Source organism: Oryzias latipes, chromosome 17, assembly GCF_053564925.1.
Source record: "Oryzias latipes strain Hd-rR chromosome 17, Olatipes_Hd-rR_3.1".
In the NCBI taxonomy this organism is placed as follows: domain Eukaryota; kingdom Metazoa; phylum Chordata; class Actinopteri; order Beloniformes; family Adrianichthyidae; genus Oryzias; species Oryzias latipes.
In genome coordinates, this window is record NC_136253.1 from 23977903 (window position 1) to 23997154 (window position 19252).

At 38.4% G+C, this 19252-nt stretch overlaps 1 protein-coding gene across 4 annotated transcripts in view; it reads left to right on the forward strand.

Annotated features, from left to right (window-relative positions):
- pappa2 (pappalysin 2) overlaps positions 1-19252 on the forward strand; it is a 60844-nt gene that overhangs the window by 21582 nt on the left and 20010 nt on the right. For 3 of the 4 annotated variants that reach the window (XM_023965190.2, XM_023965191.2, XM_023965189.2), the window contains 12 exons: positions 672-854; positions 2064-2367; positions 4202-4330; positions 4428-4513; positions 7380-7576; positions 8121-8234; positions 10774-10909; positions 11052-11226; positions 11566-11631; positions 11711-11807; positions 12924-13101; positions 16132-16345. In XM_023965190.2, coding sequence (XP_023820958.1) covers positions 672-854; positions 2064-2367; positions 4202-4330; positions 4428-4513; positions 7380-7576; positions 8121-8234; positions 10774-10909; positions 11052-11226; positions 11566-11631; positions 11711-11807; positions 12924-13101; positions 16132-16345 — 1879 coding nt within the window. The remainder of the gene's footprint in view (positions 1-671; positions 855-2063; positions 2368-4201; positions 4331-4427; positions 4514-7379; positions 7577-8120; positions 8235-10773; positions 10910-11051; positions 11227-11565; positions 11632-11710; positions 11808-12923; positions 13102-16131; positions 16346-19252) is intronic. The other variant, XM_078935571.1, reaches the window with a different exon arrangement.

Here is a 19252-nt window from a genome sequence, read left to right on the forward strand (position 1 = left end):
TGCTGGCTTCCCTCTGCCCCTTCTCACTGTGTCCCCATTGTAAAGACCATGATGAGCAGGTTACTTCATCCACAAAAGAGTTGTGCAACATCATCTTCAGCAGTTCTGCTAAAGCTTGGCTTTCTGAAACCAACTTGCTCCTGAACGGATCAGAGTTCATTTTTCTTCAATGTCTCGCATACATTCAAATTTGCTTCAAATGTGCATGCTATAAAGCTAAAATGTCTTGCCAATAGATTTCTGAAAAATAGGGTCATGAGTCCGCCTTTCAAAAATAGATTTCCATTTTAGATGAGTTGAATCATTATTTTGGCATTGTTCCGTCTACAACATGTATCTTCATGCACACAGGTTTTTAAGATTCTATTACTTCCTCCAACGAGATAATCTCGTTTCTAGGTCTTTTCACCATTAAAAAAGGAGATTTATACTTGTCTTCACTGCTCATGCCTTGGTTTAGTGGTCCAACCACAGACCTTCACTACTAGACTAAGAGCCGTTGCAGTTGAAAGAGCATAATTTATGTGTGAGTGGTTTATGGTGAGGCCTGAAAGGCTAATTAGTCATCAGTTTATTTAGTAGTTTTCAGAACTTTGTTTCAGCGGTTTGTGAATTGAAACCGCTGCATTCCCTAACTTCTCTGTATTGTTTGTTTTGTTGGATCCATCCAGGTCCACCTGATGTGGAGCAGCCCTGTGAGCCCAGTCTGCAGGCATGGAGTCCTGAGCTTAGTCTTTATGATACTAACTTGACGTCGCCGTGCCCTGACACAGAGGGCTGCACGCTCACTCTGAGATTCCTGCATCACGTCGTTCCACATGCACTCACGCTCTGGGTCACCTACATCTCATCTAGTAAGTGTCAATCCAGGACGAATGTGTGCATCACTTATAGCAAACCTAAAAGCAAATTTAACAAATCAACAGATATGTTAATGCCATTTGAGTGTGTGTGTGGACAGGCCCCACCCCTTCTAGATTTGTATTACATCTGAACCCAACTGTAATGATTACAAACATCCAGCAACTTGGTGCTTTATGCTGTTTCATGGTCTTACCCCCCCCCCCCCCCCCATTTTTTTTGATTTTACAATCCCCCTCCTATCCCCCCCTCTTCTTCCCTCCTTTCCTTTTCCATCCGGTCCAACACAAAAATGTTACAAATATTATTAAGATGAATAAAGTTTGGCCTAGATTACAAAAGGGGTTTATTCAGACATACCTCTATTGTAAAAGTAAAATATTTCCAACACAAGAGGCCTTCGGCTCTCATCTGTTTGCTCGGCTGTTGGACAGGACAAGTTAGAAAAAAAACTTTAAAAGGTTATGTTACTTTCTGCACATACAGGTTTAGACCTATTGACTGTAAATGAGGACTGGATGGGACTGAGTGAGTGTGACGTCAATCATAGACTTACTTCCTGCTCCAGTGAAAAGAAGTCAATTCAGTCACAATGTTTTTGCAATACAGACAACGCTGGGTTGGAACCAGAAATAGTCAGTAAGCAGTGATTGAATCAACGTTTCTATGGCAACCACTCCAGTAAATCAGAGTAAGGTTGTTGGAAGGCCACACCCCTACTGATTGAAATTAGGCTCAGGAGAATCAGTCAAACATTTTGAACGTTCCACTACGGAACAAAAAAAACCCTAAAAATAATTAGGATCAACTATAACATGTTAAAAAAAGACAAATAGAATGAGTAATTTGTATTTGTCAATAGAAGTCTATGGGATTTTGACTACTTGGAGCCAGCAGGTACTTCCTATTTAGAATGTGAGGGGGGGGAGAGGTCACACCGTCCAGTTTTCACATATAGTCAGTGTTTAGACCCCAGTATTGCTTATAAATCATTTTAAGGAGAATACATCTAACTGCAGTGACAAGAAGTCCTCGTCAGTAGGTTTATTTATTATATCTAGTGATGACTGTATCATATTTTCTATATTTGAATAAAATCTTTAAAAAAATTAAATAAACATAGAAATAAAGCTAGAATTCTAACATGCAATAAAAAAAACAGCTGATGGTATTTTCATGCTTCCTTCTTTGCTTTCTTTTAGAAAACCCAGCCATAGCCAACGTTGAGTTGATTACAGAGACTGGGGAAAGTATCAAGCTTGGACCGCAACATGTCTTCTGCGACGTGCCCCTTACCATGCGCCTTAACACCCATAATGCTGCCATAGAGGCCATTAAACTCAGCACCTTCGATGAGAAAATGGAGATTGATGCAGTCATGCTGTCTTCGGATCCCAGGAGCCCTCTTTGCTCTGGTTGCCAACCTCTGTTGTATCAGGTTCAGCGCCAGCCGCCTTTCACCAGTAAATTCCACTCACCTCAAACCAAGCAAACGTTCACAGACAGGTAAGATCTTATTTTAAAATCCAAGATTGTTCTTTTTTTTCAGGACTGATAAAGCCTGAACTGTTTTTGTCCTCAGTTTTTTATGCCAGTGAAGCAATAACTGATTAACCTTTTGATTAAATCTGTGCCTCTTAAGGTAAACTTAGAAAATGACCTGTGTGACCTAAAAAAATTATCTATACATTTATTTTAGTTGAGAATTCTTATGTAGGCGAAAACTACAGATGTGTTATTTTAATGCTCGAGTCACCCAAAAAAAACCTTGGATGACTCTTCACTCCAGTTCTCAAGCGTGTCTTGTTGAGCCAAGATGAGAACCTCTCTAAAGACCATGTGCTTGTCTGTGTGTTTGAGATCCAGCAAATCTGTTGTGTCTTTTAAAAAGTGTGGACCTATTCTCTTTGCAGTGGTCAGAACTTAAACTTGGGGGTTCAGGGAGTGTAGCTGATCCAAATCGGTTTCAACAGCCATATACTTAATCAGAGCTTTGCTGGAGTTTTCTTGGCTATCTAAAATCAGGTTTTTATCCTGTGTGGTGTTATGGAGTAACCAAATGATTACTGGAACGCAAAGCCACGAGCTGCCTTTTTATTCTCATTCTCAGCAAAAAACGGCCAAAGTTTGATGTCTTTATTCAAACTTTTTTTTTTTTAAAAGACCAAAAGATGACAACAACCTGGCAGGTTTATGACATGTCTATTACATGTTTGCAGATCATTTGGGACCACTTTCAGATGTCACTGTTTGGTGGACGCAGCTTCAAAAACAGCAAATTTTTCAAGGAACACGTCTTCTATGTTACACAAGCTGTGTCTAAGTGCAAAAAGATACATGAACCAGTGGGACTTAAGTTATGTGGGGACTAACGAGGGCAACGGTGGGGGAGGCCGATATGAGAGCAGAGAGGCTGGAAAAAAAAGCCTCTGGTTGTGAGATCGCAGCAGATAATAAAGAAGAGGGGAGAAGAAAACAGCAGTAATTGGAAAAGACATGACAGCAAGCACATGAAAAAAAGGTGCAGACAGAGAAGTGGCTTGAAAAGAAGAAATTTAAATGAATATGGATGATAGTAGTCGTGGAGGAGGGAAAAGACAAAGGTTTGGAAAAATAAGAGGTCCAGAGGTAAAGTGGGGTGAACAGAGAAAGTAATTCTTCTTTTTCTTTTATTTGAACTAAAAGATGAACATTTTCAAACTGTTCTCATTGTTTAAAGTTCAAATCCAGTATTATAGAATGAAAACAAAGATCTGCTAGCAGTTGGAGATTAATGTGGATTTGGCAAACTGAACGGATTCTGTACAAGAGACACAGCACAGAGGAGATTAACTGACAATGGTCTACAGCCAATCAGGATGCAGTACACAGTGCGCTGTCAAAAAAAACAAAAAAAAAAACAAACAGCAGGCAAGATAGAACCAAAAAAGTTTTTTGCGGTTCACTGCGAAAGGTCAACCGCAAAATACCACTGTATAGTTATCATACAGTAGGTCAAACATTACATGAGAAACATCATTTAAGACATAAAAAAGTAATTACATTTTTAAATTTGTCATCTCGTTTTTTGTGCCAACAATCAAAAGTTTTCCTCCAGGTCATGTGTCTGAGGGCTTCTCCTGAATTTCAGGTGGGTATTTGTGCCATCAAGAGCCCAAAGCTGTTGTACAAACTGATCATATTGAAGCAGATCGTTCTCATAACTAACAGGGATTGTTTGATATCAAGTGTCTGTTACAGAGCAGTAAAAGTTCCCATTCAAGCAAACGAAGCTGGTGTGTTTGACATTGTAATCTAAAAACTATATTAATTTGCATTATGTTTCTGTTTTCCTCTTTAGCTCAGTTATAGTGGGAGTCAAGTATAGGTATACAGTCCAGGTTGAAGCAGATGGTCTCCTCAGTGAACCCTCACCTCCTCTCATGTACACTCACAGGCAGCCCTACTGTGGAGACGGACGGGTTCAGGGGTGAGTACTAGCATTTCTGATGCTCATGTGTCACGCGCTTTAACACAGAGTTTGAAACGAAGTTGCTTTATGATGATGATGATCCTCTTTTCTGTAGGATGGAGGAATGTGACGACAGCAACCTCTTAGATGGTGATGGGTGCTCTAAGAAATGCCGACAGGAGCCAGGGTTTAACTGTAACGGTGAGTTGCAGGAGCTTGGAAACTGAACCAGTCTGCAAGCCAGACAATTGATTTAAAGTAAAAGCAATAAAAGAGAGTAAAAATTATATAAAAGTATAAACGTTTTTCAGAAATCATTTCAAATTATTGCGTTTTTTTCAGAGTGGCTAATATCACAAATACAAAGCCAAATGCACAAAATGGATGTGTGTGTTAGCCTGGGGGAATGCCCAGAGAAGCATGAATGGAGCAAAATACCACTTAGGGGTTGTTCTTTGTGAAGACTTAACATTATAATACACTTCAAAACTCAAAAATTTGATTTGGCACGCTATAGGTCCTTTAAGTGTGTTATACAATCTGATGCCTGCATAGAAAATAACGTGCATGAACATTTTCACTCAACTGCCTCACCAAGTGGCCCTGTTCAGGTATGCCCATTTTTTGCGCACAGACAGCCTGTATCCACCCGTAAGGTCAGTTGTGACTAAGGCATTTGATGTCCAAGCAGAAAAAGCATTATTATCCAAAGATTAAAAGCACTTATAGTGATGATAGCGACAAGATGAAAGCAGAAGCCCTGAGAGGAACTCTTTAGTAAGACTCAATGAAATTCTACTTTCATCCAAAAAAGAGTAGACATTGGTCTGAATGAAAAATCTCAGCAAGTCTATTGTTGTGGCTTGTTGTTTTACAACAACCCTAAAATTTCTCCTCTGCACAAAATATTCTCTCTTTTACTGCAGCTTTGCTGAAAAGCTGTGGCAGGTCAGCCCTAGTGAAACATTACATTGCTTTCTTCTCCGGCTGTGCATTGTTTCCACTGGCAGCTCCGTGGTTGTTATTCATGTGTGGTGGAAGGGCTTGGGTTACAAGGGCTTGTTACAAAACCGAAGTTTCCATCATCCAGCCAATTTATTATTTAGGGGGTCTTCACCAGGACTCACCATGCCGTGACGGAGGCTATTACGTCTCTTGTTTTACAATAAAACACATCAAGATGAGGAAAACATTTAGGCAAAAACAGCTTCTTACAAATTGCAATTCTTAAAACCAATTATTCCGTTTTCCTTTTGAGTCATAGATGGAACATTTGTTTAGCTTCTCGGGCCACATTTGCTCGACCCAGTTAGCCTTTGCGAACCCTGCTTTAGGAATTCAACATCCTCTGTGAATTCACACCAGCAGCTGCTTGAATCAAACACAGACAAAACACACTTTTAGAGTTTTCCTTTGCTATTCCTCAAAGTTCTGCTCACTTAGTTTGACAGATTTTATTGATGGCTTGATTAAATAAAGGTTAGGTTGCACAGTTTAGCACCACAGAGACACCAAACAAAACACAGGTGCCTAAGATTTTTAACGTTGAGTTCACTCACTGTAGTCTGGCCAAATGAACTCAGCAATACAATATGAAATTGAGTTGTCTCAGCCTGACTTGTGTTTGAAAACACATTTCTGTTGAGTAATTGGAGTCATTTGTGCAGTATTTGACTGACTGTCTTTTTAATCTCTCCAGCTGTTCGGATGTTAAGGTGGCCCAGTGTTTACAACACATGGTGGTTGCTGCTTTTTGTTCTCTGTTTTTCTAATACCGCCAATTTATATCAGGTTTCCTTTTGCTCCTTTTGTGGTGCATCTGTACTTTTACACAAAAAACTCAATTCAATATAGTCCGGGAGCAACTTTATGCTACCCTTTAATCAAACTCCTCCTGTATTATTTATTTGGCCACTTTATGGGAGTTAATAGCAGAAGCAGACATTTGATTTTCTCTCACTGCCCCCAGATAAGTTCATATGGGAGTTTTTATTATCTTGATGAAAATACTTCAACTTTGAATAAGCACAAAACAAAAACAAGTATTTTTATTCATAATTTAGATATCATGTTCAATTTAATACAATTTAAGCCCAGATGCAGTCATAATTGTTCATAAAATTTCATGGTGGGAGTGATTGCTGTGCTGGACCTGTTTGACTGGAACTAAAGCTTAGATCACAAGTCCTTTCAGTGAACATTGTGGACTTTCTTTAACTGAGGGGTACCAACAATTTTATATATATATATTCAATGAGAAACGAAATGGAGAGACGCAGTGAAATAGCTACCAAGTGACTTTCTATCTACAAAGTGCAAGCTCAGGGAAAAAGTGACCAAAAAAATAAAACAAATTGTTTCAAAAGCAAGCAAAAACAAAAAAGGTTCAATTGATATAAGCTAGTCATGAATACTCATCATCATATTTATGCAACGGCAACAATCTTAAAAGAAAATCATCATTAATGTAGATATAAATTACACATCAGCAGCCCCTCAAAATTAAATGACTGAATTGGATCAGGGCCAGCAAAATCTGATCGGGACGTCGGGACACACTGTTTGCGCTGCTGCTGGACAGTTTAAATAGGAAAACAAGAAAAAAATACAGGAGTTAATACCCTGGAATTTCTGAGGTTGCAGACATACAGTGGCCAGCTACCGCATTTCCATATGGATTGTTTAGACTTTGAAAAAAAAAGTGTTTTTTTGGCAAAAGAACCACATTTGCAGGCTAGTTGTGGAGAGTACCAAATGACTGGAAATACACCAACAAGAAAAAGAAAACACTTTCAGACTTGAAATGTCATATATCCATTTTTTAAATTGAATATGCAAAATGCAAGCTGTGACATCTATAGTATCAAAAGGCAATGATATCGAAAAATAACCATGTAGATTATACCCAATAAAAAAGGGACCATTTCAGTTACCGTACTTTTTAAATGATATTTTTTAGCATCAGTTTTTTTTAATAATCTTGAAATTAGGGGAAAAATGATTTTGACCGCCAAAAAACAGAATCTAAATTCATTTAGAAATGATTTGTTTCTTTCTATTTCCAAAGGTGAGCCCAGCCAGTGTTATGTTTTTGACGGCGATGGTGTTTGTGAGGAGTTTGAGCAGGGCTCCAGCATTCAGGACTGTGGCTTCTTCACACCATTGGGCTACTTAGACCAGTGGGCCACTGCTGCTAGCGCTTCTCACCAGGATCCCCACCACTGTCCTGCCAGTGCCGTCACAGGAGAGCCACCTCATACCAAGGTATGAACCCTGATGCATACTTTTTATTCATACATCTGAAAGGGTAAAATCATAAATTAAAGTAACATGTAAAACCAGAAATCAAGTAAATTGGTATCAGAAATTATGAAAATTAATGTTTTGCATTATAAAATGGCATGGCCCTGTAAGTGATGACAATTAAAACAAATGAAAACATGCAATCACAAGGTGTAAATGGGCCAATTAGTTGTAAATTAAATAATTGCATGCAACACATAAAAAAAGCCCTATTGGTCCTTTTTCTTATCCCTTTGTCTTAAAAATGCTCAAAAACACATGCAAATGGAAGAATTCCAATTTGGAAACCTTCTAAAGACTGCTTGAAGATTTTTGTGTTGTTGTATAATATTTTAGATTTTTGTCAACACACAGTTGACTCAGACTCTTTTGTTTCGTCACTCTGCATCGTCTGCAGCCTCATTTGATCCAAGCAATTGTTGAAATAGAACCAGAAGAGAATATTTTGGGCAAAATATTTCTTAAGTTTTTAAATCTTATTTCTTACCTTTTTTTTTTTTTAAAGCTCTGCAGATATCAACACCTGGAAGTGAGTGAGAGATTACCCCCGGATACCTGGTTCCCATGCACGGCTCAGTCTGACACAAATAATGGCCTGGAACATTCATTTTGGCTGAAGGTTTGAGTGTGTGTGTGTGTATATACGTCTGTGTGTGTGTGTACACATTGTATCTGTTTTTCCCTCTGCTGTGCGACTGTGGGTGGCGAGCGTCTTTAACAGATTCCAGCTCTTTCCAGTATTTCTTTAAGTACAGATGAAGGGCCTCCCAAACAGACTGCTGGCTCAAAGCTCCCCACACGCACACATCCCAGACTTTCTAAAAATTGCATGATTCATACAATAAATTAGTTACTGTAATTACTCATTTTCTAGATCAATAATAAATTGTGAGGTCCAATGATTACGAATCATGACTAACCCGGTACTTATCCTTTATTTACATTTTGTGCTTTTATTTTGTACCTAATAGGCATTAATCATCAGAATGCTTGAATAGCAATCACTGCCAGTGCATTAATAGTAGGAAACCAAATTTTATGTAATGAATTAATTCCTCATAGCTAAATACTTCAAAGGTTCATGTGTTGCTGAAATGCTGGCATCTGAAGGAATAATATTAGTGGAAAACAGAGTTTGAAGTAGATCTCTTAATCATAATTATTTCAGAACTCATAATTAAAATGACCGTTTTAAACACACAGCAATGATAAATGGATTACAAACAAGCATTGCATTATTTAAAAATTAAACTGTTTAGATTACTAAACAGTATTTAATATCTTTAGAACTGTTCTTCTTTTTTTTAGGAAGGATAAAGTTGTATTTGTTTTGCTAATGAACTGAGTTGCAGTCTTGATTTCAACCCAATTCAAGTGCCTTGTACAGATGATAAGATCTATGTATGAACCTGAGTTCTGACACCTTAGACCGATGTCTGGTTCTTATGTTTTGGGTATCTCTCCAGAGCCACAGTTCCCAAAATCAGATCAGCAGATCCAGACTAAAAGTAGTCCAGCTGTTGAACTGACAGATGTTTCCACAACTTTGCCTGTCATCTTTAAGATTATAAGCTCCTTCACAATTATGAGCGTTCTTCCTTCTATCTCATTGTTTCCACTTTGGCGTTAAGCTACTTATCCTTCCACCCCCTAATTTTTTTTTAGGCTCCCTCTGCAAAAACTTTCATAAAACTCCCACCATGTTTGTGAAACATCTCTTTCACTTCTCTTTGAATCCCCTCTCATAGTGGCAAACCTTGTCATTCTACAGTCTTTTTTTACGCCTGGACTGTGTGTGGACTGTGCACCGTCATTCTGCAATGTTATAAGCCTTGGTTGCTTCTCGGATCTTCCTCTAGATGTAGTCTGAGAGACGAATCAGAGAAGGGAAAGGGTGCATCATGACTGGGTTAAATAGCTGCAACACCCGAGTGAGGCTGCAGAAAGAGACAATGCTTTGATCACTGTCTGCTCAGAAATACTGTTTCATTTGCATTTAAGCTTTTTTCTGCGATTTTATGTTTGTTTTCTTTTCACAGTGTGCATACGATTGCAGAGGGATTTTTAGAAAAGAAAGCAAAAAACAAAAACAAAAAACAAGATCAACGCAACTTGATATAAAATAGAATTAAATTAATAATTTTCAAGAATACAAAACATCTGAGAGATCAACACAAACACACACATAATGATAATTTCCCATGATGCAGCACAAGGACAGTTGAAGTTAGTCTGATCCAGTTTTAGAGCTTTCAATTTTTTTTCTTCCCAACAACCTGACGTTCACGTCTCCACTCTCAGGTCTGCTCACATCCTCGTCCTTGCGCTCTTCTTGAAAATTATCAAGACTGATCGTAGACATCAGGATAACACCCCCTTGGTTTAGCATTAGGGTAGCGCACTATGAACGCACAAACAATGAATTGAGTTTTTTTGTTTTGTTTTTGGCCCCGGGGTTGTCAGTATAAATCAGCCAGAGAAGGAGCAAGGACAGATCTTAATTGCACGTTTATTACGCAACAGCACTATGAAATGGACTCACGTTTCAGAGACCTCGCTCCTAAATATTCTAGTTTCCAGCTCACTGAAAAGCAGCTGTTTTTATTATTTCCCCATTTTGTCCCGTGTCTTCCTTTTTCCAACTTTGAACGTGTTTAAAATTTCTTGTAATTGCTCAAAAAATATTTTCTCTGCCTTTTTGCTCATTTAGTAGACCACACAGGTGGCTGCAAAGACTTTAGGGTACCTCTCTGTGGTCTTGCAAACAATAATGAACTGGCCCATTGCCCATTAGAGCTCATGTACGTAAGTACTCGCCACAGAGACAGCTTCTTCCCCCAAGCTGTCACTCTAATGAACTCCTGACTCCAGACCACTCAAGAACACGGAACAAACCACAGAAACTGTCACACCTAAACTACTGCTACATTTTTTACTTTGACTGTTGCATTTTTATCTAGTTGTGTTTAAATATTCCTATATCCACCTCATAGGACTTCTTTTGTTATTTATCCTCTCTTGTCTTACTCTTTTAAACTTTTTTTCATATATTTTGAGTTTGCACGAGAGCACAAGACACTGAAGCCAAATTCCTTGTACATGCACTGTACTTGGCCAATAAAGCTGATTCTGATTCTGATTTTTTTCCATGGAAACAGGTGGGGTTTGCTCATCCTGGAGTAGCAGCCTCAGTGATGGTGCACCTGGCTTCAGAGGGTTTATTGCCAGGGGAGCAGTGTCGGCCCACAGTCACCGTCCTCCTGTCTGATGTTAATGGCAAGAATCACTCCCTAGGTAATTTGACCTCTTCTGCTGCTGTTTTTGAATATAACTGTGAATATAATTTTTTGTGAACTGCATACTAAGCACAAGACACTCAACACCAACTGTGACAGCTTAAAGTTTAAGAGCTGCCTTTCTCTCTTTCTTTGTTCAGGAACTCATGATGTCTCGTGCCTTCAAAACCCTCTCGTGGTGAACGTGACCCATGACCTCACTCAACCCTTCTTCCTCACGTCTTTTGTCATCCTCCTCTTTTCTTCCCCCTCGGTGGCAGTGAGAGGGGTGGCTCTGAGGACCTCCTGCCACTTCAGCACCTTCGCCCTGACCGGGTGCGCATCACAGGGTGGGCTCTCCCACAGCTAACTCATTTAATTTGTTTTTTAAAAAAAAAATTCAAAAATTGCAGACGAGTAGTTGTAAACAAAATGCACAACAAACATTTTGACTTTTTTAGAAAGAAAAAATAATACTAAAATTGTCATTTATTATTGGACTTACTCTCCATTAATTTATGTCATCGATGTTAACTACAAAACAATGACATTGTAAAATTTGGAAATGTTTTAAACAGGAGTAAACCACCTGTAGTTAAAAAACAAGACTCAAAAAGGATCTTTCTTTTAAACTTATACTCGTGTTTCCCTTTAAATCTGTCACATCTGCCATAGCTGTTTGCGGCAGCCATGTCAGCTGGATAGCTGCAGTCCTCCACAGATAAAGCACGCCTCTGTCAGGTAGGCTCTCCAGATCACAACACGAGAATACCAAAGCAGCAAACAAAAGAACTTTCTACACATCCGTGTGTTTTCGTAGGTGTACCGGAGGAGGGGAGACTTCTCACTGCTCTGTTCAGTGTCACCATGGTTACAGCATCTCTGTGCTCAATAGAAAGGCCAACTCATCCCACCAGGTAAACATCATGTCGTACTACACCTCCAAAGCAACAGCAACTATTGCTACCCTGGGAACTTACACGAGTAAAGGGGTTAAAAATAAACTATTAAAAAATAAATAAAGGACAAACAGGTCATCAAAAGGCTGGCAGACACGACAAATGCCTTTGGCCTGTTTATTCTATAACTTTTTTATTCATATAACAGTGAGGATCAAATGTGCTTTGTTACAGTCTGTAAAAAGTACAAAAATTTGGTTTTGGTAGATCTGTTTACCTTTGAAAATCCCAACTTTTATTATCTTTAACTAGTGCTACATTTGTGTTGGATAAGCATCAGACAAAGTGGGTTAGCTCCTCTGCCAATACCATAAGTCTTTTTTATTATTATTTTGTATTTGGATATTTAAATTTCGAAGAAAAAAGTCATATTGGTGATTAAACAATGTATTCAATTACAAAAAAGGAACCTCAGCAGCATGAAAAAAAAAACGATACCCAGCCACGACAGCCTGCCTCCTCTTTTGTTGCAAGTCAACATCATTTTAATGGTGACTTTGGACTGAGCAGCACGGCCCTTTTCCACAAATGTTCAATAGGTTTTAAAAAAGGACCATCATAAAAAAAGTAAATAAACACTCTCTGACAGTTTAGGACTTTTTGCCAAGTAACAATATTTAAACAAAGATGTAAATCAACCAAACTAACAAACAAACTCCCTTACTTATCTCTCTTTAATTGTATATTTATAGTGAGGCAAAAAACTATTTGGTATTTATGCATTCTGCAAGTTGTCCCACTCAAAAAATGAAAATGGTCTGTAGTATTCATCTTAGAACAACTTTAAATGTGTGAGACAGAATAGAAGAAGAATTAGCCAGGAAATCATGTGGTATAATTTCTGAAGACTGTATTTGTTAAATGGTGGAGACGATCAGTATTTGGTCCGTAACTTAATACTTTGTAGCAGTTATTTTGGATAACAAACACTTTTTTGCCCCATTTTATATACCCTTAAGCAAGTTTTGATATGCACAGCTACACATATGTTTTGGATAAAACAAATCTTTTCCGTCTCCTTATCCTGACAAAAATCACACTTTCCTAACTTGTGTTTTTCTATCAATCTACCAGAGAATGACAGAGCTCGAGTGTTTTCATGGATCGTGGGATCGTGTGGTGACCTGTCAACCTGTAGACTGTGGCTTCCCTGATCAGTCTCATGTCTACCACGCTATATTCAGCTGTCCCTGGGGAACAACTTTTGGCAAACAATGTTCCTTCACCTGTGGGCCGCCTGCCATTCTTCAAGGTAACTCATAGTTTTATCGCATCAACTCTGTTTTGGTGAACTGGAATCTTGTCTCCGAAAGTCTCTAGTGAATAATAAACAGTCTGAAGAGTTTTTTTATTTTATTTTTAATTTATCACTAGATGTCTCTGGAATACGGTTCATAAAAGGTCACAGTGAAAACCACATTTCCAGTGAGCTGTACATTTTAGTTTAAGTCAGAATGGGATGCTAGTGGAGTGTTGATTTGCCTCACGTCTCCACTGCCAGGTGTGCTGGCCAGTGGGAAGCTATGCAATGAGAGTGACATCATACTTGGATGGCATCTACTATTCATAATTTTAATTAAGAAAATAATATAGACAAGGCAAACAAAAGGTAGGACATGCTATAATCAATTTTGTTTATGCTCAACATTTGGATAACCACAGACATTAAGTTAAATGAATTTTGGATGTAATCACAATATATAAAATACTGTAGGTTATAAACCATAGCACACACTAGATCAGAGAGTGCATTAAAACAAAAACAGGCACATTTTGTGGGATGACTACACTTCCCAAAACTCCTAGAGAGGCTTAGAGCCGATTGGTCAGATGGGTTGATTGGAGGTTCTGTCCATTTTTAAGCTAACTGTACTGTCAGTCATGTGCTGTGATGCTCAAGCGGTGTGGCTTTGTAGGAAAAGATTTTTACAGATTATTTCTGTGCACCGTGTACCACATAAAATCTGTTTGGAGTTGGCAAGCATGACCAAAATTCTCACATAATTCACACTAGATTATAATTGTTGATGTTCATCGATTTTAGAAATGTAGGAGTGCACTGTGTGATCTGAATATCTTAGAATGCTAAAATGTTTTTGATGGGCCTCATTGCACAGAAGCAACATTTCTCACACAGAAACATTTCATGAGGTCTGGAATTTAAGCTTCAAACTAAAAAGATTCTTTTTTTTTTTTTAAACACTGGAAAGGGCAAAAGATTCAAGTTCCACTGTATGTGTTTTTCAAAAAAAATGTGTCCCCACTTATTCTTAATAGCCATTTGAGTTTCAAGTATGGGTTTTTGTCGCTGAGATTCCACCCGAATCCATAATTCCACAGACATGCGTGTAAATATTCCCTTCCCCTGCACATGTTCACAAAAAAACATGTTCCAGTTTCTCTCCACTCAGATGTCGACCGTGTTTTTAAAAGAACAAATATGGCCTGCTGCATGCGTAACTTGAGGGATCACAGTACGCACATAAGTGAAAAATCATTACTCTACTTTGGTGATCCTGGTTATGCACTGCCATAGATGTCTCCTGAGGCAGAACAGGCACAGGGTCCACAAACTTGTGTTAGCGGTTGGAAAGCCACAACGAAATGTCACAGCAGAGTCAGCAGTCAGAACCACATACTCCAATATTTAAAAGCACAAATATAATTCTATTTGTGGCTTTGATTCAGAGAACTATATTTTAAGGCCGTCATGCAACACTCAGCAGTGAAGGCACGCTCAGAGACGTGCTCGACACACATCGGCAGCTGCAACAGATTTTAATAAGCTCAACATCGCTCTGATTTTTAAGTATCACATAAAATATCCAGCGCCACGGTAAAAAGGATTTACTTTAAATAGACATTATAAAAATTGTAAAGGGGTTAAAAGTGTTAGGATTCAATCTATACTTAGATATGTAGTTTTAAGTTTAAATACTTTTATACGTGACCTCTATCATGAGAAAAATGCAACAAGAAAATGTTAAAAATCAACAAAAACACAATTTTTACTGGAGTGGGTCTTAACTTGCCTTAGACAGATGGATCTGAGTGAATTGCATGAATATAAAATGATGATCGATTAAGTTGATTAATCGTTGCACCCCTAAATTACTTTATAGAAAAGTTGCTAACATCCTCATTGTGTGAACGCTTTGAGGCATACACACACGAAGGGGGCGAGCGAGCGAGAAGAGGTTCGTTTTGCCACTTTTCACATGTTTTTAGGACATACTTAACTCTTCATGTCCTTCACCGATTTACCTCATTCAACTACCAAAACGTTCAGCTCTTTTGGGAGATTGGTGCTGAAAAGTTTCAATTTTGTAAATCTTAAATGTTGGAATTTATCCGAACAAAATGTTTTTTCAACTCCATTAAAAAGGAATGGCGGAACCTTCAAATCCCCCTAATTGGACTAAATGTTTTGAGCTCTGGAGACCATAAAACCCCAAGAAGTTGTTCAGCTAGAAATACCTGTCAACTTTTAAACAACTCAGACATTGGGTCCTTGAGGTTTTTTTAAGTTCCTACCATCTTTTTATTGGTTTTCTGATGGAAGTCAATGGAGTGAAACATCCAGGAGCTAGAATAGTGACATTAAAGCCATGTCACACAGCCACACAGTCACACAGCGCAGTTTCCTCGTATGAAATGTCGGCCTTTTGTGATACATGCGTGGCATGAGTAATTCACAACTGTTTCATGCATTTGTCGTTCGTTGATGTACACACATGCCTGTCGAGGGTTTCGGTGACCCGGCTGGTCATGAGCTGTTTTGATTGTTTGAGAATTACGCAGTTTACGTGCATTTTACGTAGTTTATATGCAACTTTTACATAAGTCTTACGCAATTTTGCAATTGTGACTGAAAGTCAAGATGCACACCCAAACTTATGGCTTTCCACGACAGTTCCACGTATGTCCAACTGGCTTTTCACGCATGTGGTTTCAATGTGGTTCATTCGTGATACATCTGAACATTTCACACAACTTTTCTCACCTTTTCCACGTATATATTAGTGTATAACCAATTTTCATCCTTTCAATATGTGTAAAATGTACATAGTGGCTGTTACCACGGCCTTTAGAGCTGAATGAGGGAATTTTTTAAAACAATTTTTTTCTAATAAACTGCCAACAAAACAATTCAGTCATACTCAAAAGAAAAAAATTACACACTTGCATTATCATAAATAAAGACTTGTATACACACACATGCAATATACAATTTTGATGCATCTTATTATTCTAAAATTGTGTCTCTTTCCCCTCCATATAGGTGACAATGACAGGTTGGTGTGTATGGAAGACGGGTTGTGGTCTTTCCCAGAGGCCTACTGCAAGATAGAGTGTCCAGAGGCTCCGAACGTACCTAACGCCAAACTACTTGGTACAAACTGTCTGGCTTCAGGGCACAATGTTGGCTCCCTTTGCCACTATAGATGCAAACCAGGGTTCTATGTACTAGGAAGCCTGAAAGAGGATACACCAAGGTAGGTGTCTGTGGGAACTCAGACAGTACTTTTCAGGTTGTGGGAATTCGCATTAGAAGTATTTTAGCTGGTCCTCTACCACTATTCTGTATGCACAGCATAGCAAAGTGTTTTATTATACTTACCTCCTTGCTTAATGGAGGAAATACCTTCTTTTCTTAATTTTACAAGGTTTGTACTACTTACTACCCAGTAGAATTTGGATCTTTGATTTAGATACTTTACTCAGAGGTGAAAAAATGCCTTATATGAACAGCCAACCCCCCTAAGGCCAAAGTTTTAAATATCAATAGGTAGAGTTTTAAGAGGTATTTCTCAGCCTGTCAGCCGCATAACTATATCCAGTTTCGGAACAAACTCCCATTAGGGTCCAATAAAATATGTACCTCTCCTAACACGGCCTTCCTCAACACTTTGCCAAATTGTATTCACCGAATAACTGCTCATTACTGAGCACATTTCCTATGTTAGTAAAGAGATGGAGGTTTCCCAATATTAGACACAGCCTCTGGGGCAGTTTATATTCTCCTTAATATGGAGTCAACAGCAAACAGTTTTACCTCAAACATTTGATTGAGTAGAAACTGTGGAGTCGTTTAGATCATGCTTAACATGTCATACATATGGACCATACCATTACATTGTGGATTAGCTAACACGTGCTGCCATGAGAAGCCAGTAAAAAAAGAGCATATTTTATGGCTTTACATTAAATTTCCATCCAACAAGGTGAAAAACAGCCAGGTATCTTTATGAGCTACACCTTCTCAAACATATATTGTGAAACACTGTAATAACCCCTGATGCTTTATTAGTACAGCATGTGCATGAGCATAACAGCAGCTATTAAAGAGCCTTAAACAGGCTATTTAGGCTCACCTTCGAACTATGCACCAGTTTGAATAATTATTATAAAAAGTCATTTCGCCTCGACACACTGTGTCTCACATGGAGATCCTTCAAATGTATACTTAGAATTCAGTGGTTTTCTTTTATTAAAATACTAAGCTAACAGTAGAGAAGTATCTTTGTTTTTACATTAACAACTACCAATTGTCCAAATCATGTCCATCATGAATACCCTGTAGTACTAGTATGCCATTTTATCAGAACTTCTTCTAGTGCAATGTGTCCAGTTCTTATGTTGGGGAAAAGAATATCTGTGGTAACTTCTCAAATGAGTCAACCATCCTCTCATGATCTGCATGTTTTTATTTAACCAGTCTCTTTGCCTTGTTATTTTAATTAACACAAATACAGTTAGATCTGAGCAGTTCGTGGAAATACATCTGCATTTTTGATTGAAGAGATTGTGGATACAACATTTTTTCTTTCTTGAAGCATTTTTGCCCATTCTTTTATCTTAAAGCCTTGGCTCAATTTATGACCCAACGTGCGTCAGACTGGGTTTAATGGCAGGAGCATTAAATATTTCATTAACACATTTAAACATGCAAACCCAAACACAAAGGAGAGCAACACAAGCAGAAGCCCTGAACATCAGACACTTAAATACACTGAAGATCATTAAGTCAAATGAAAACAGCCGTGGATAATTACCAACCTGAACCTGGTGTGACTGACAAAAGGGAAACCTGAAAACAGAGCACGATAAGAACCAAGTAAACAGACATGAAATGAAAATTAAAGGACACCATACTCACAAGTTCATGGAGATTTTGGAACATAGATAAACATACAACTTATCTCAGGCTCAATCAAAGAATTTAAAATGATTCTTTTGGGTATTTATTTTAGCCATCCTAATGTATGGCTGAATCAGAGCTGAATGACAATCTTCATTGTCAAGAGTCATCCTAATTGAAATTTGCTGTAGCTGCTTCATAGATTCTTGTTCTTTATGCATCTATCCAATTAAAATGCCCGAACTAATACTAAGACCTGATCCTTCTTTGAATATAATAAGGAATTTATGATTTATCCGTTGGCTTTTAAATCCAATATATATAGATGTATGTGTTCAGTAACTGAATGACAATTTTGTCTTCTGTAAATTGATGTGAGCACTGACAAATGTGTCAAAGTTTCAACTTTAGTCACAGACAGGACAGGACAGTTCCCATCCGTTTGGTAAATAAATGTGGAAAATATCAACAGTTACATAACAAAACTTTTTTGAAACTTTTCTACCTTGATTGAGGCCCGAAAGGTTTTACAGTCAAAGGTCCCACTCACCCATGCGCATTCACAGTGATGCTGCATTCACACTTAGCACAAGAGTGCGTCAAGAGCGGCCAGTTTCAATATTAAGTCAATGGGACAGACGCGATCTGGGGTCAGGTGGCATTTTGGTCCTGCAATAGCGGGATTTAGGAAGCTCCGTATGCATGGTTCAAATATCTCAACTTTGGACATAGGATGTGTTCAGTGACTTGATCAGCTCTTAGGATCAGCTATGCCGACCCCGGGAGGCTAGCTGGCGGGCAGGGACAGGGGAGCAGCTGGGGCATTGGGGAGGCAACCTGCTCGGGTCTCCTGAACTTTATTATATTTTTCCTCATTTTCATCAAGACAATGATAATTCTTTAAAAAGTTCTTTCTAATTTTATTCTTGTTTTTATTTTTTCCTCGGGTAATGCGAGACAGACAGTGAGTCTTCAAACTGGGTCACAGAGAGACATTGCGGAAGCAGCTGTCATTCAGATGCAGCTCCTGCAGCCGGAGTGTGCCGGGAGAATCACTGCATGATCCCATAAACCAAGACATGAGACATGATTACGATGTTTTTGTAGAGCTTTTTTCAATAACTAATCCTGATCTCACGACAATTATTTTTCTTCCATGAAATGGAAATTAAATATATACAGACACCACTCCATGCAGCGATCAAGCTGAAAACATTTGTTGTCATCTGTTATGATTAATTCTTTCTGGAGAAAAGATGTT